The 15598-nt window shown below is 39.8% G+C and overlaps 1 protein-coding gene across 6 annotated transcripts in view; it reads left to right on the top strand.

Annotated features, from left to right (window-relative positions):
* The window catches only part of RNF111 (ring finger protein 111), a 92170-nt gene that overhangs the window by 36483 nt on the left and 40089 nt on the right, over positions 1-15598 (top strand). For all 6 annotated transcript variants that reach the window (XM_074966238.1, XM_074966237.1, XM_074966236.1 and 3 more), the window contains 5 exons: positions 7408-7571; positions 10231-10428; positions 11200-11519; positions 12597-12852; positions 15192-15534. In XM_074966238.1, the coding sequence (XP_074822339.1) occupies positions 7408-7571; positions 10231-10428; positions 11200-11519; positions 12597-12852; positions 15192-15534 (1281 nt within the window). The remainder of the gene's footprint in view (positions 1-7407; positions 7572-10230; positions 10429-11199; positions 11520-12596; positions 12853-15191; positions 15535-15598) is intronic.

The following is a 15598-nucleotide window of genomic DNA, read 5'->3' as shown; positions in this document are numbered from 1 at the left end:
GGCCAAATCACACCTGGAGTTGCAGCTAGCGAGAGATGTTAAGAGTAACAAGAAGGGTTTCTTCAGGTATGTTAGCAACAAGAAGAAAGTCAAGGAAAGTGTGGGCCCCTTACTGAATGAGGGAGACAACGTAGTGACAGAGGATGTGGAAAAAGCTAATGTACTCAATGCTTTTTTTGCCTCAGTCTTCACAAACAAGGTCAGCTCCCAGACTACTGCACTGGGCAGCACAGAATGGGGAGGAGGTGACCAGCCCACTGTGGAGAAAGAAGTGGTTCGGAACTATTTAGAAAAACTGGACGAGCACAAGTCCATGGGGCCAGATGCGCTGCATCCGAGAGTGCTAAAGGAGTTGGTGGATGTGATTGCAGAGCCATTGGCCATTATCTCTGAAAACTCATGGCGATTGGGGGAGGTCCCAGATGACTGGAAAAAGGCTAATGTAGTGCCCATCTTTTTAAAAAAAAAAAAAAAAAAAGGGAAGAAGGAAGATCCTGGGAACGACAGGCCAGAGAGGCCTACAGCCTCACCTCAGTCCCTGGAAAAATCATGGAGCAGGTCCTCAAGGAATCAATTCTGAAGCACTTAGAGGAGAGGAAAGTGATCAGGAACAGTCAGCATGGATTTACCAAGGGCAAGTCATGCCTGACTAATCTAATTGCCTTCTATGACAAGATAACTGGCTCTGTGGATGAGGGGAAAGCAGTGGACGTCTTGTTCCTTGACTTTAGCAAAGCTTTTGACATGGTCTCCCACAGTATTCTTGCCAGCAAGTTAAAGAAGTATGGGCTGGATGAATGGACTATAAGGTGGATAGAAAGCTGGCTAGATTGTCGGGCTCAACGGGTAGCAATCAATGGCTCCATGTCTAGTTGGCAGCCGGTATCAAGTGGAGTGCCCCAGGGATCAGTCCTGGGGCCACTTTTGTTCAATATCTTCATCAGTGATCTGGAGGATGGTGTGGATTACACCCTCAGCAAGTTTGCAGATGACACTAAACTGGGAGGAGTGGTAGATACACTGGAGGGTAGGGATAGGATACAGAGGGACCTACACAAATTGGAGGATTGGGCCAGAAGAAATCTGATGAGGTTCAACAAGGACAAGCGTAGAGTCCTGCACTTAGGACGGAAGAATCCAATGCACCGCTACAGAGGAGGGACCGAATGGCTCGGCAGCAGTTCTGCAGAAAAGGACCTAGGGGTTACAGTGGATGAGAAGCTGGATATGAGTCAACAGTGTGCCCTTGTTGCCAAGAAGGCCAATGGCATTTTGGGATGTATAAGTAGGGGCATTGCCAACAGATTGAGGGACATGATCGTTCCCCTCTATTCGACATTGGTGAGGCCTCATCTGGAGTACTGTGTCCAGTTTTGGGCCCTACACTACAAGAAGGATGTGGAAAAATTGGAAAGAGTCCAGCGGAGGGCAACAAAAATGATTAGGGGACTGGAACACATGACTTATGAGGAAAGGCTGAGGGAACTGGGATTGTTTAGTCTGCGGAAGAGAAAAATGAGGGGGGATTTGATAGCTGCTTTCAACTACCTGAAAGGGGGTTCCAAAGAGGATGGATCTATACTGTTCTCAGTGGTAGTTGATGACAGAACAAGGAGTAATGGTCTCAAGTTGCAGTGGGGGAGGTTTAGGTTGGATATTAGGAAAAACTTTTTCACTAGGAGGGTGGTGAAACACTGGAATGCGTTACCTAGGGAGGTGGTGGAATCTTCTTCCTTTGAAGTTTTTAAGGTCAGGCTTGCCAAAGCCCTTGCTGGGATGATTTAGTTGGGGATTGGCCCTGCTTTGAGCAGGGAGTTGGACTAGATGACCTCCTGATGTCCCTTCCAACCCTGATATTCTATGATTCTATGATCCCCTGGCAGAGAGCAGGACTGCTGGTACCTGATGCTGTGTGGTCCCTCTCAATCAGTTGACCCCTTGTATTTGTCCTAGTGGGGCCCATGGGACCCATATGGCAGATCCATCATGAGCCCTACCACACTTTTCCCACATGGCATCTACCAAATCCATTGGAGTATGAGGAGGAGGAAATGGATCCTGCTGGGATGATTTAGTTGAGGATTGGCCCTGCTTTGAGCAGGGGGTTGGACTAGATGACCTTCTAAGGTCCCTTCCAACCCTGATATTCTATGATCCAGTACTGCCAGGGACCTCATCCTCTTCACTGTCTCTGCTAGACAACTGTAGACCGTGTCAGGAGCTCCTACAGAGGATAGCAAATAACCTCCAGATTCCTCTGGAGGAGGTCCAAGATGCCTGGCGTCAGCACCCTGACATCCTATAGCTGATAGGTCCCTGCAAAGTAGCTCTCCCAGTAAATAAGGCCGTCATGGAAGCAGCCAGGGTGACATGGCATGCCCTGGCCCCCTGCACTCCCACACCTAAAATTGGCATTATTTCGTCCCAGCCAAAGGAGTGGAATTGCTTTGCATATACCTAATGCCCTACTCGCTATTGGTGCAAGCAGACCCAGAAAGAACAAGGTTACAACACCCTGCAGTCACCTGGCTGATAAAGGCTCAAAGAGATTGGAACTTCTGGGAAGAAAGGAGTATTCCTCTATAAGCCTGCAGCTTTGTATCGCTACCTATTAGGCTTTGTTAGCAAAATATGACCTTAATTACTACTTCAGACATGCCAGACTTTAAGGACAAGCTTCCCCTAGAGGACAGAGCCCAACTGCAAGCCTTCATTGAGGAAGGCAGACTAGTGGGGGGGAAACGTCCCTACCAGCTGCAATGGATGCAATGGGTATGGCATCTAGAGGGTTACTTATGAGTGGTGAGTCTTGGCTTCACTCTTTAGGGTTCCCATAGGAGGTCCAGAACACCATAGAGGATTTACTATTCAAGTCTCACTTGTTCCACACAAAAACTGATGAGTCTCTACACTAGCTGATTTATAGAGCCTGTTTAGTCTCTTACTTGATTGGTTTTATATGGACCTCTAAGTGATACATCTTTGTATTTTCATGTTGTTTGCTGTCTACTGTAATTCTTAGGTATTCTTTCTCTTTTTGTGTGTGTACTTCTGTATTGTACAGAACTCAGTCATCTTTCACTTTCAAATAGGCATGATGCACTTTCTAAAATAAGAGCATAACACGTTGAAAGGCATGGGTTCAAAGTAGAGGTTGATAACGTGGAAAATAATCTAATTATATCCCCAAAGAATAGCCATAATTAGACTTATTGATACATATGATAAAATGAAGATAGAAAGCTAGGGTTGGAAGGGAGCTCGAGATGTCAGCTAGTCCAGGCCCCTGGGCTAAGGTAAGATTAAGTATATCTTGACCATCACTGACAGGTGTTTGTCTAACTTGTTCCTAAAAATCGCCAATGACAGGGATTCCACAGCCCTCTTGGTAGCCTTTTCCAGTGCTAACTATCCTTCGTTAGAAAGTTTTTCCTCATATATGACCTGAATCTTCCTTGCTGCAGATTACTACTTGTCCTACTGTCAGTGGGCATGGAGAACAATTGATCAGTGTCGTCTTTATGACAGTATTTAACATATTTGAAGACTATCAGGTCCCCCTTTAGTCTTCAGAATAGGAGACTGAACATGCCCTTTTTTTAACCTTTACTCAAAAGTAAGTTTTCTAAACCTCTTAACATTTTTGTTCCTCTCATCTGGACTCTCTCCAATTTGTACACATCTTTCTTGAAGTGTGGCACCCAGAACTGGACATAATACTTCAGCTGAGGCGTCACCAGGGCCAAGGAGAGCAATACAATTACCTGATTGTCTTACATGCGTCGTTCCTGTTATTACAACCCAGAATATTGGCTTTTTTTCACAACTTCATCATGTTGGTTCATATTCAAGTTGCGATCCATTATAATCACCAGTCTTCACCAATACTACTGCCTATCCAGTTATTCCCCATTGTGTAGCTGTGTATTTGATTTGCTCCTTCCTAAGTGTAGTACTGTGCAGTAGGTGCTGACTTCAGACAAGTTCTCACATTTGTCAGTCATTTTGAATGCTAATCCTTTCCTCCAGAGTGCTAGCAACCCCTCCTAGCATGGTGTCACCTAAAGGTTTTATATATCCATTCCATTATCCAAGTCACTAATGGAAAATATTGAATAATACCAAACTCGGAACAGACCCCTCCGGGAGCCCACTAGATACGTTCCCCTCCAATCCCCATTTTGATAGTGAACTGTTGATAACTACTCTTTGATTATGGTCTTTTGCATGCATCTGATAGTAATTTCATCTAGCCCACATTTCCCTCGTTTGCTTATGAGAATGTCTTGTGGGTCTGTGCCAAAAACCTTACTAAAATCAAAATATATCCTGTCTACTGTTCCCTCCCATCAATCCACTAGGCCTGTAACCCTGTCAAGGAAAACACATATCGGGCATTGATGAGCCTGATGGCGTTATGGATCAGCAGACTGATGAATGGTTCCTACATTTCAGTTCAAAAATGTTGTCATTGCTTGCTAATTACTGAACTTCTTGAAGTTTGTGTGTACTCTAGGTTAAAACTAGATGATCATTGGATTCATGGAATCCAGTATATAGGCTAAGCTGTTACAAAATTTATAAGAACATTAATTTTAGGGGAGTGTATTTTTTGTGGAGATGGGTACAGTACTACTAGCTCATTAAGTGGCATTTCTCTTTGCCCAACCTAAGCCTCCCAAAATGTTTCTAGCTTTATAGATTCTGCTTTCCTTGTATCAAATCACAGATTTGATTCCTAAATTCAAATCAAATGTTAAAAAAATCCTGAAATTTTTTTTCATGTATTAGCTCTGCTGCACAGTCACATAAGTGCTGAGCAAAACAAGGCCTTGTATCTTATATAGTGTTATGAAGCAGTTTTATTGTTCCACCATGTCACCAAAAATTAGCCCTTTGGGCAAGTGGAAATACAAGGGAACTTTTTCATATTGTATTCACTTTATGGCTCTCATGTAAGAATATTGATTTGGTAAATACATTAAAATATCACGATTTTTTGGAAATATAATAGAAATGCAATCTAAATCTGTCAATTTCTTTAGTAACAGAGAAGATTGGCCTATAATACAAAAAGCTTGCATGCTGCAGGAAAAAAATCTAACATCAGAGCTCATAAGGTCTACAGAAGTGGTGGTTTGGGACGGAAGATAAATGTAGGTGATCATGCTTGTGGCATGGTGCAGCATGCCAGCATTCCACTATGTCTCTATTCCTGGTGGACTTCCTAAGGTTCTAAATGCAGCATTTTCCAATTTGGAAAATCAGGCCATTGTTGTGCTTAAATATTACAGAGGAGGTAAGTGCCCACAATTCTCACTGAACTCTAGGAGCCCCGGGTGTTTAACATCTCTAAGGATAAAAGTAAAATGTTAAATGTGGAATTTAATTCACTTTTTTAAATTAACAGGAGGGGAGTGGTTAGTGTGCTTTGACCTGGGGTTCGTGACAAAGAGGTCTATCAAGGTGATTAGCAAATTACCACATCTCTTCTAGGTCTACCCCTAATCTCCCATACATGCTCTCCTGTAGAACTCAAAAGATCCACATGAAGGGAACCCCACAGCTGCAGAGTTCAGGAAGTCTACAGCCTTATTTCTCCCCTCCACAGGTGGAGTCTGTGGTTAGCCAGGTACTTTGTCGGCAGCAGGGGTTAAAGCAAAAAGAAATCGCAGCATATGAAAGGTGTCTCCCAAACTATCTTAACTGCTCCCCTGTAAAGATCCCACAAGAGAAATTGCTTGGGGACATATTCATTAATATTGATACCTTGTCACTGAGTGCAGAAACTAGAATGCCTTACTTATAATGGCAAAGTGGCTGTACCAATTCAGTCTTCCTTTATGGGCATATAATGTACACAGAAAGGCATACTTGCTAAATTTCCAGTTAGATAAGTAGTATATGTAAGCCAGTCATTCCAAATTCTTTGATTCCATGTGCCATAATTATAGTATCATTGATTACAGAGCTAACATATAGACTTACAGAAACACCATGAAATTGAGGCAGAAATAAACCAAAGTATCAGACTGTGTCCTAGACAAATTTGTATGGAACCAATTCTGAAACCAGTGCTCTGTGTCTGTCATTTGTAAACCTTATACACTTTCTCGGTGAAAAAAAATTAGTATGTCTGGAACTGTAGGTTGGGGGATCTGATTATGCACTTACGGATGATGATGATGATGATGGGAGGATGGTAGAGATGAGTTGCACTTTACCAATATGATGGCTTTTCCAGACTTGGGATATCTAGTGCTGTAATAGTAGGTTGAAAGAAATTAGTGAAGATGAGGCTGGCATTGCTAAGCAGGTAGAATTAAGATCCTTTTAGATTACCTTGTCTGTGCATTTCTGTATTTTGAATGTAAAGATTAAACTTTAGACCCAGGCATCTGACTTTTCTGGGTTTCTAATGCTTGTATTTTAGGAAATACAACATTCATGTAAGGGGCTCTACCTGTAAGTAACTGATCTGTTCTCTCAACCTTAACTCCCATTTAACAGATTCTTTGGTCTGGGTGTTTGGCTTGTGGATGGATTGAATTTACTTGGTGTAAAGTTTCAGCCTGGAAAAATAAAACCAGTGGTTTCCATGGGCATAGTTCACACTTATGCTTACTATCCCTCCCAAAGTTTATGTGAGAGAGGGTTCTGAATTATCTCTAGAGAAGAAAATAATAGCATATATTTGAAGGGATTATAAATTCAGAGGTTGTGTTCTGAGTTTATTTTAAAAATACAGACTTAATTATATAACAGTAGGTAAAATCCTCAAAACAAAATCTCAGACATAAGTGAATAAAATAACATACAAAACAATACCTATAGTGTTCTAGATGTTTTCATACTGTGGACATTCCTGTCGTCCTTGGTATGTCCAGTATTTCACCAATTTGATACAAATAGTGGTGTGGAGAACTGAGGGTTGGGAAAGACACTTCTTTGTTTTTTAACTTTGCATAAAACAAGGGCAGGTATAAGCGCTAAATGGTGGGAACTCTGTGGTTTCATTTTGAGGTTTTTCCTTAACCTTATCCATATTTTCAAGTCTTACTGTGGTACTCTTTCCAGGCAGACTGTATGGCAGTATTAGACTAATGAGCTCTAACACGGGTGTGAGTCCTGCCTCTTTGGATGTTTGCCAGAACTGGAATACTCCCAAAGCTACAGAAGTATTAGTGAATAAGCTACTAGTGTGTATGGTGTAGTGGTGTATTTGAATGTGGCAGAACATTTAGAAAATCAAACTTTTCCAAACAAATACAGTTGGAACCAACTCACAGTGAGCAGAAAACTTAGTTTCCATCTCTGAAAACCGGACTCAAGAGAAAATGTATCAAGTCGAGGCCAAAAGTATGTGTTACTTTTCCAGGCAGCTGTATTTTTTTTCCCCCCCTTCAGGTCTCGTTCGACACTTGGACACTCACGATCTCACTGGAACCAAAACTCTAGCTCTCATGCTGCTCGATCACAAGAACAGCGGAACCGTAGTAGGATTTCCACAGTCATACAGCCGCTGAGGCAGAATGCAGCGGAAGTGGTGGACCTCACAGTGGATGAAGATGGTAAGTTATAATTGTGACTTAGATCACTCTAATGAGGATGCAGGATGAAAGAGAGGAGGGAAGGGGGGATGTTGTCAGCAGAACAGAAAACTGAGTTAACGCTAACAAATGAGTAGTTGGTTGCTATTAAAATATAGGTGTTGCAATCACAAGGATAAGCCAAAATAAACCTGCTAGTCAGCTGCTCCGTACAAACTAAATCTTGAGCGTTGTTGCTGAATTTACTTGTGCTAAAAATAAACGTTAGTCTAGTGGACGTTAAATAAAAAAGTAGATACCTTTTACTGGATTAATGAGAATTTTGCTCTTCACTATGAAATTGTAATGGATTGAAAGATATGCATAGTAGCAAGATTCAAGTTGAACAAAAGATCAAAGGGTGACTTGTTAGTCAGTTTGCCATTTCTCTTCCTAACTACTGTTCTATATTTATCATGAGGCTCTACGTCTCAGAATTAAAACAAAGGGGAGAACATCAGAAGCAATTTGGCTTATTTTTAAACAGGTAGAGGAGTTAGAAAATCTAAAAAAATTGGTATCTACACTCATCTTGTTGGCATTCTGAGTTTGTCTGATGTCACGGTAGTTTTCTTTAAAGTAGAAATTCTGAGAATACTGATTAGGAAAACTATATTAGTACTTTTTTCTTTGAGGAAAGGCTATGTCACTTGCAATCTAATGTTGACATGGTAAGTCCTGGAGTTCGTAAGTTTTAAAAGCAATCCTGTTGCCAAGTTATTGCCCTGACTTTACTACTTAACTCATACTACCGAAAGCTTACTTATGCTGCTTGTCTTTCTCTTGCTGTTTGAATGCTCTGTCTGTAAAGGGAGAGCAGTTACACTAGAAGACAGTAATGGAGGTAAAATTCTGATTTCACCTGGAACTAGTGTTCCCATTTTAAAAGCCAGTGAGTCAGAGAGACTCATACAGCTGGCTTAAAGAACCACTATAAAATTCCAGCACACCTCACAACTGTAATTTCCAGGGTGTGTGTGTATATATATGTGTGTGTGTGTATGTGTATGAGGAACTGATCTGTGGGCTCAGGGAGGCAGGCTTAGAAGCATTAGAGAATAGAACTAGTAGGCAGGGCTTCAGTAGTGCTGTCAGCATGTCTTTGTAGAGAGCAGTAAGGTTAAGATAAATTAGAGTACTAACTTTTTATGTTCTAGTGTATATTTGGAAACTTTTTCACAGTGAAGTTTGATTGTGAGGACTGTGGTTTGGGAAAAACTTTCAAAAGGACTCATTTAAAAATGTCTCTGGCAAAGTCAACTAATCTTAAACAAAAAAATCTGGAAAATTGTTATAGGAAGAATTACTGTGTGAAATAGATACAATTACACCACTTAAATGTGAAAGATGATTAGTAATTCTGCTGTTAAGTGAAAATCAACTCATCCTTAACTATGGAGTTGCTTAGGTATCTCCACAGTGATTCTCAAGAGACTCTCTCCCATTGTAATTGACTTTTCTTGCCTAACTCAGTGATTCAATGGTCTAGTGTTGATGGATCTTACACAATCTTCAAGAAAGAGACTGTGATATTACAAACATTGCATAATGACATTACATTGAATCACAGGACGAGCAGGATAATTGTAAAACCGGGGAAAGCTTCTATTTACACTCTATCAATAGTAAGTGGTATGTTGGGAAAGAGTGCCACGGGACTATTTTAATGAGATTTTTAACATTTCCCCTAATTTCTGGAAGTCGCTTCTTAAGCTTCCAGAAGGTACTTAAAATCTATTGACATTTTACTGGTTGAAAATAAGGAGGAAAAAATTGAAAGTAAAGAGGCTTTTTAAAAAACCTTATTCTCTAACATACTTTTTGGAAATATTCTACTCCAGTGTTTTGAAAAGGAGATAATTATAGCAGCTCTTTATTACTATAGCTATGTGCTTTAGTTTAATAATCAAATATTGTTTGAAAATGGTGGATTTCAAAAGGGGTGCCAACTTGTTTTGTAATTTTTACATAGTTAATTATGCCCAATATCAGAAGCAGTTTTTTAAAAATCAGAGCCAGTATGACACACTTGGAATTATTAAACTTGTGTAAAGTAGAACCATAAATTAAGAAATATGCAGGTTTTTTGAAAAGCCACTGGACCAGGTTGTGTAAAGTTGTACAGTTCACTGATACGCATTAAACACAGATGATGATTATGAACTACAAGTAATTATATAACTGATTGCTTAGGGATATGTGAAAGTCCATAGAAAATACACTAGTAAATAAAGTCAGTACTTGCATCATATATTACAATGACTTAGTTGCCTTTCTAGTTATATATAATTGCCAAATAAATCAAAATCTTTGGTTTGGCTTGTGGAATGATTTTATACTGACTTTTTACAAAGTTTGACTTTGCTAAAAAAAAAAAGCAAAAGACTACTCACTTTAAAACTCTTCATACTTTGGCTTTTTCATACTTGTGGGGGAAATAGAACTAACTTTCACATTTTATATCCCATCAAGCCACTTGTTCTGAATTTATCAGCGTCTGGTAGAAATAGAATCCAGAATTTCCTGTAAAATAAACAGTTGTAAGGAAAACTGAATTTCTTGGGAACTTTAAAAGCTTAAATAGCATGTACTGTTGCGGTAATCATTATATTGATTCTCTGTAATGTCCACACTTCCATAGAGCCCACAGTTGTGCCAACAACCTCAGCTAGAGTTGAAACCCAGATTGTGAGTTCTGCTTCCGGTAACAATACCAATACATCTACCTCAGAGCAGGCCTCTGATGCTGCTATAAGTGTCTCCAATAGCCAGATCTCTACAGCACCAGAGACATTGACTACTCTTCCCAATAGCAACACTGCTGGGACTTCAGTGGGAGGTACAGAACAATAGAACTTTCTCAAGATCTGTTTTATGTTTAAATTGCTTTGCTACCTGTTGAAATATGCTTAGGCCTGGCTTTACTTTGTTTAAATGAATTATTGTGTCTGTGTAGATACTGTTTAACAGAATGGCAAATTTAGATATTTTTCAAAGTAACACAGTTTTATTAATATTTAACACAATAGAAATTAAAGGCCCCATGAGTTTAAGGCCAGACTCTGCCTGTCCCTGTGCTAGAGAAGAGAGATCTTAAGGAAACTGCCTCAAACACACACATGCCGGGGTCAGTCATCGTTGGAGTTCAGGGGAGCATGAGGTCAGCTAGTACTACCTGCAATACTAGTAGACCCAGGAAGGGACTTCTCTGGCCACAATATGTGTGCATGGGACCTTGTCTGTGCCCCTAGCCAGCAGCTGCAATGAAATCTGGGTTTGAATGCACTCTGAATGTAATAATGCAAGATTCTTCCTCTGACAATTCATATGAACAGATCTAACTGATTAGTTTCAGGACTTCTCAGAGGAATCATTGAAACCACCTTTCATATCCTTTTAAAATGTTTGAGTTTCAAATATCAGTTGGTGAAGTCTCCTGTAATTTTGTTTGATGTGGATGTATTTCCTATCCAATTACTCACTATTTAATGGGTTAATGATTGATTAAATCCAGATACTTCTATTTCAGGCACCATTTCACGATGCATCTTCCACTTCCTTGCCCAAGTTTCAGCAACATTAAATTTGTTTAATTTCTCTCCATTTTAAGATGATGTAAGGAGAACTGCCTCTAGTACTACACTGGAAACTGGTCCTCCTGCCATGCCAAGGCTACCATCATGCTGCCCCCAACATTCTCCGTGTGGAGGATCTTCACAGAATCACCATGTATTAGGACACCCTCACACAAGTTGTTTTCAGCAGCATGGCCACCACTTTCAACACCACCATCACCACCACCATAATCCCCACTCAACTGTCCCACTGTCTCCTTCGTTCAGTGACTCCAGTTGCCCTGTTGAAAGGCCTCCTCCAGTGCCAGCTCCTTGTGGAGCAAGCAGCAGTACTGGCACCAGCTACCATGACCAGGCATGTTTAACTTTTATGATTTTTCACTTTACATTTTTAAAGTGATGTTAGCGGTATAATAGAATAATAAGTGAATTCCCAATTCAGTAGTCTTATCTGTGGCAGGTATAAAAGAGGCGTGAAATAGGAAAATTTAAAGCACGAGTTCTGAGCAGTGAAATTGAAAAACAAAAAACAAACCAAAAACAGAAACAACTCAAAATGTGTTAATTTGATGTTGACACTATCTGTCACTTGTACACCTCTAAAATTTTTAAATGTTCCTGTTTAAAAAAAAAAAAAAAAAAAAAAACAACAAAAAAACCCCCCAATGGCTTAGAATATACTCCACATACTTTGGACTCTTAAGTAGTTCTAAAGTATATAGCAGTCTTCTCTGATATGGCCTGTGACTCCAAAGGTAGGCTCTTGAGGTTAACATAGTTCTGTGACTAATTCAGCCACTGCAGAAAAACTAATTTGTCAAATATGGTTTTCAGAATCCTTTTTAGAATATTTGCACTTCAGTACTTCATTTTATGCTAATTTAACTTCAAGTTCTCTTTAGAAATGCCTCTTATTTGTAAGTTGTTTAAAATTGAAGTTTCAGGCCTCTGAGAACTGAACTGTATAACTTATTCCTAGAACTTATGATTTTTTTAACAGTGCTTTTTGTAATAAAGCTTTTGGTCATTTTTATAACTATGAAACTTATATCAGTTAAGCCCAACGAAGAAGAATACTAAGGTTACTGTTTGCATCTATGGAAATGTACAGTGAAGTTCCCTCATGGGCATTGAATTAAGACTTGTTTTCGGACAAATGATTATAAAATAGAAAATAATGAAGCTAAATTGAAGAACTCTTATGAGCGTGAACATTCTTGTTCAACTCCATCCTCCTTCACTAAGCTTGTGAACTTTAAACAATAATCGTATCTAAAGAGTGCTCTACATTGGGGCCTTAAGCATTTTATCGCATTAAATATTTCACGTGCAAAACATTGCAGTAAATATATTTTGTTGTAGCACACTTAAAGGTGACCTAGCTTTAAATATTTGAAGAAATGCTTGAAAACAAGTCAGTTTGTTTATACAGCAGGCACTGCCAGTAGACTTAAGCAACAATGGTATAAGAAGTCATGGAAATGGTGCTTTCCATGGAGCATCAGCATTTGACCCTTGCTGTCCTGGTTCTTCATCCCGAACTGCAATTTATGGGCATCAGGCTGGTGCTGGCCCAAGCCAACCAATAGCAATAGATGGATATGGAACAAGCATGGTTGCACAGCCCCAGCCCCAACCTCCTGCTCAGGCCTCGCTCTCATCATGTCGACATTATATGCACTCTCCTTGTAAGTACACTTACTCTACCTATAAATATACTTGTGTGAAATACAAAACAGGAAAACATAACTTCCCTGACAACTTTGGTTATACCGTCCTCTTGATTAGGCCTTAGAACCAGCATTCCTAAACCTACAATAAGAAATATTTTTACTGTTGGTAAACCATCAGGGTCCTTCTGAGAATCCTTGCAGCATGGAGGAATTTAAAATAAACAGATAATCCAGTATGTACTGCTTTGACTGTGCCTAAGATATAGAAAACATGAGGTTTTTGTTTTTTTAATGTTTATTACTGTGAATTAATTCTGTACCCTAAAAGTACCAACTTTATATAAAAAACAAAACGAAAAAAATCTTTGAGGTTGAAATAGTGAAAAATGACTTTTAGGGTAAATCATCTTTGTGGTATAATTAAAAGGAAACCTTCCTTTTTTAAAAGAGCATTTTTAGATAAATTGTTTCCCACATAGCACTGTATACAATTTATTTGAGAAGATTCTAAGACCTGAAATTTGATCATCTAAAGTAATGCATGGGAGTTATTTCTCTCTAGGCTCACTCATTTTTTATCTGAGTTCAGACACACTAAGTTTTTCAAATTTATACTTATATCAGATTTTTGAGGCTTTCCCCCTTGCCCTGCCTTATTTTATATTAACTGTTCATTTTCTGATTCAGTAAATATCAGACTTTAATATTTTTTTTTCTCCCCCACTTTATCTGAGACTGGCAGTCTAGATCCTGTACTGTTCAATCATTTCCTTAGGAAGTAAGGATGTATTCTCTACTTCTTTTTTTTAATTTATTTCCTTACTTTGGCCCCCATCTTGCAATGAGCTCTGCTTGGGCAGACTCATTAAGTCAGTGTGGTTTCTCATAAGCATAGGGATCTACCCATGCGGAACTGATTGTAGGGTTGGGGCCTTTGTGCCTTTCTTCTCCATTTCTTTGCCTCTCACAATCCATTTTTAAATAATGGCTTTGAAATATTTGAGGATAGTATACAAAATTAAATACCTCTTTGACGGTTGTTGCACACAAAGGGAAACCTATTTAGTGCTTAAGAGAGTGTCTACACTTCAGTGTAAACCCAGAGTTCGAACTCAGGCTCAAGCCTGATCCCCACTTCTGTCTACACACAAATCATGCTAACCCAGGCTTTGGATCCAGGATCCCACAGGGGTTGAGGGTCCAAGACCGAGTCAAGCTGGAACCCAGGGTTCAAGTCCTGTTGCTTTGCAGTGTAGACACATCCTGACTGGACTCTTACTCTGGGAGTCCACCATAAGTGTATCATAATCTTGTGGGCTGACTTTTTGTCCTCTGGACAGGTAACTTTGGTGGACAGTCAAGATTTCCCACACTGCACCATGACAAAGGGATATAGTGGCCACTTTTTTGGGGACGGGGCTAGGAAGTCTGGGATTATGGCTGGTTGGATTATGGTCTGCATAATGAAGTGTAGATGCTGGAGCCTCAGGTTGGGACCCAGGGTTCAACTATTCCTAACTTGGCCAGTAGCCCAGTGTTTACTAACTCAAGTTCTGCTAACCCTGGGGTTACATTGCTGTGTTAACATGCACTAAATGTCAGTTGGGGTTGCCAGAAACTTATTTTCTTGGAACAATGCCAAGTACTCAAAGATGCTTATGTTTTGAGAACAGTAAGGGACATGGACTTGCTAGGAGGCATTGGCTCTTTTATGATGATGTTGATGATAATTCTCATTACCACTGTAACATGTAGCAGCCCTAGTCATAGGTCAGGACCCATTGTGCTAGCTGCTGTACAAACACAGAACAAAATTCCTTTCCTCTTGTTTCTCTTAATACAATGAGTTCTAAAAAAGAAGAGGCTGACAGCATCCTGGTAGTTTTTAATCAGGTGTGTTAAATGGAATTTTCTCAGACCTGACTTTTTTTGTCAATATTGCAGTTTTGTCAATGTTAGCAAGTCCGATTTTTCTATTTTAAAAAAAAAAATGCTTATTTTTTTTCTCATGCCCATCAGTCCTCTTATGGCAGCCAGTTGGTTATGTATCCTTCCATCTCCAGTTATCAAGAAACATCCTATGAAAACTGGCTTTCTGGTTACAGTTTTTCATTTTGTCTTGCTCATCTACATGATGGGAAGCTTTGGCTTTTATTTCACTTAATTTGTGAATTTCACGTTGTTGATTTGTCAGTGCCTGTTAATCATTGTGAAAAGATAAATGCTCATGTTATAAAGATATTATTTGTATAGGAGTAGAGTGCAGTACAGCATCGGCATGAAGTTATTGTAGTTTCTTATGCATTTGATTGAGAAACTTTACGTAATACATTAAAAATGCATTTTCATTCCAGATGCTTTGACGAGACCTCTTCATCAGTCTTCTGCATGCCCCCACTCTCATGGAAATCCTCCTCCTCAGCCACAGCCTCCACCCCAAGTGGATTATGTTATCCCTCATCCAGTGCATCCCTTTCATCCTTCCATCTCTCATGCCTCTTCTCATCCAGTTCCACCTCCACCACCAACTCACCCTTTAGCCAGTGCAGCTGCTCCAATTCCACAGCATCTTCCACCCTCACACCAGCCGATTACCCATCATATTCCTGCAACTGCACCTTCAGCACAGAGGATGCATCCTCATGAAGTGATCCAGAGGATGGAGGTCCAGAGAAGAAGAATGATGCAGCATCCAACGTATGTCATAATCGTTTAGTTATTGTTCCGAGTACATTTAATTCCTTATCCTCTGTTTTTTTTA

The sequence above is a fragment of the Natator depressus genome, chromosome 10 (assembly GCF_965152275.1).
Source record: "Natator depressus isolate rNatDep1 chromosome 10, rNatDep2.hap1, whole genome shotgun sequence".
In the NCBI taxonomy this organism is placed as follows: domain Eukaryota; kingdom Metazoa; phylum Chordata; order Testudines; family Cheloniidae; genus Natator; species Natator depressus.
Note: the sequence above shows the minus strand (reverse complement) of the source record. Positions and strands in the feature narration are given on the sequence as shown.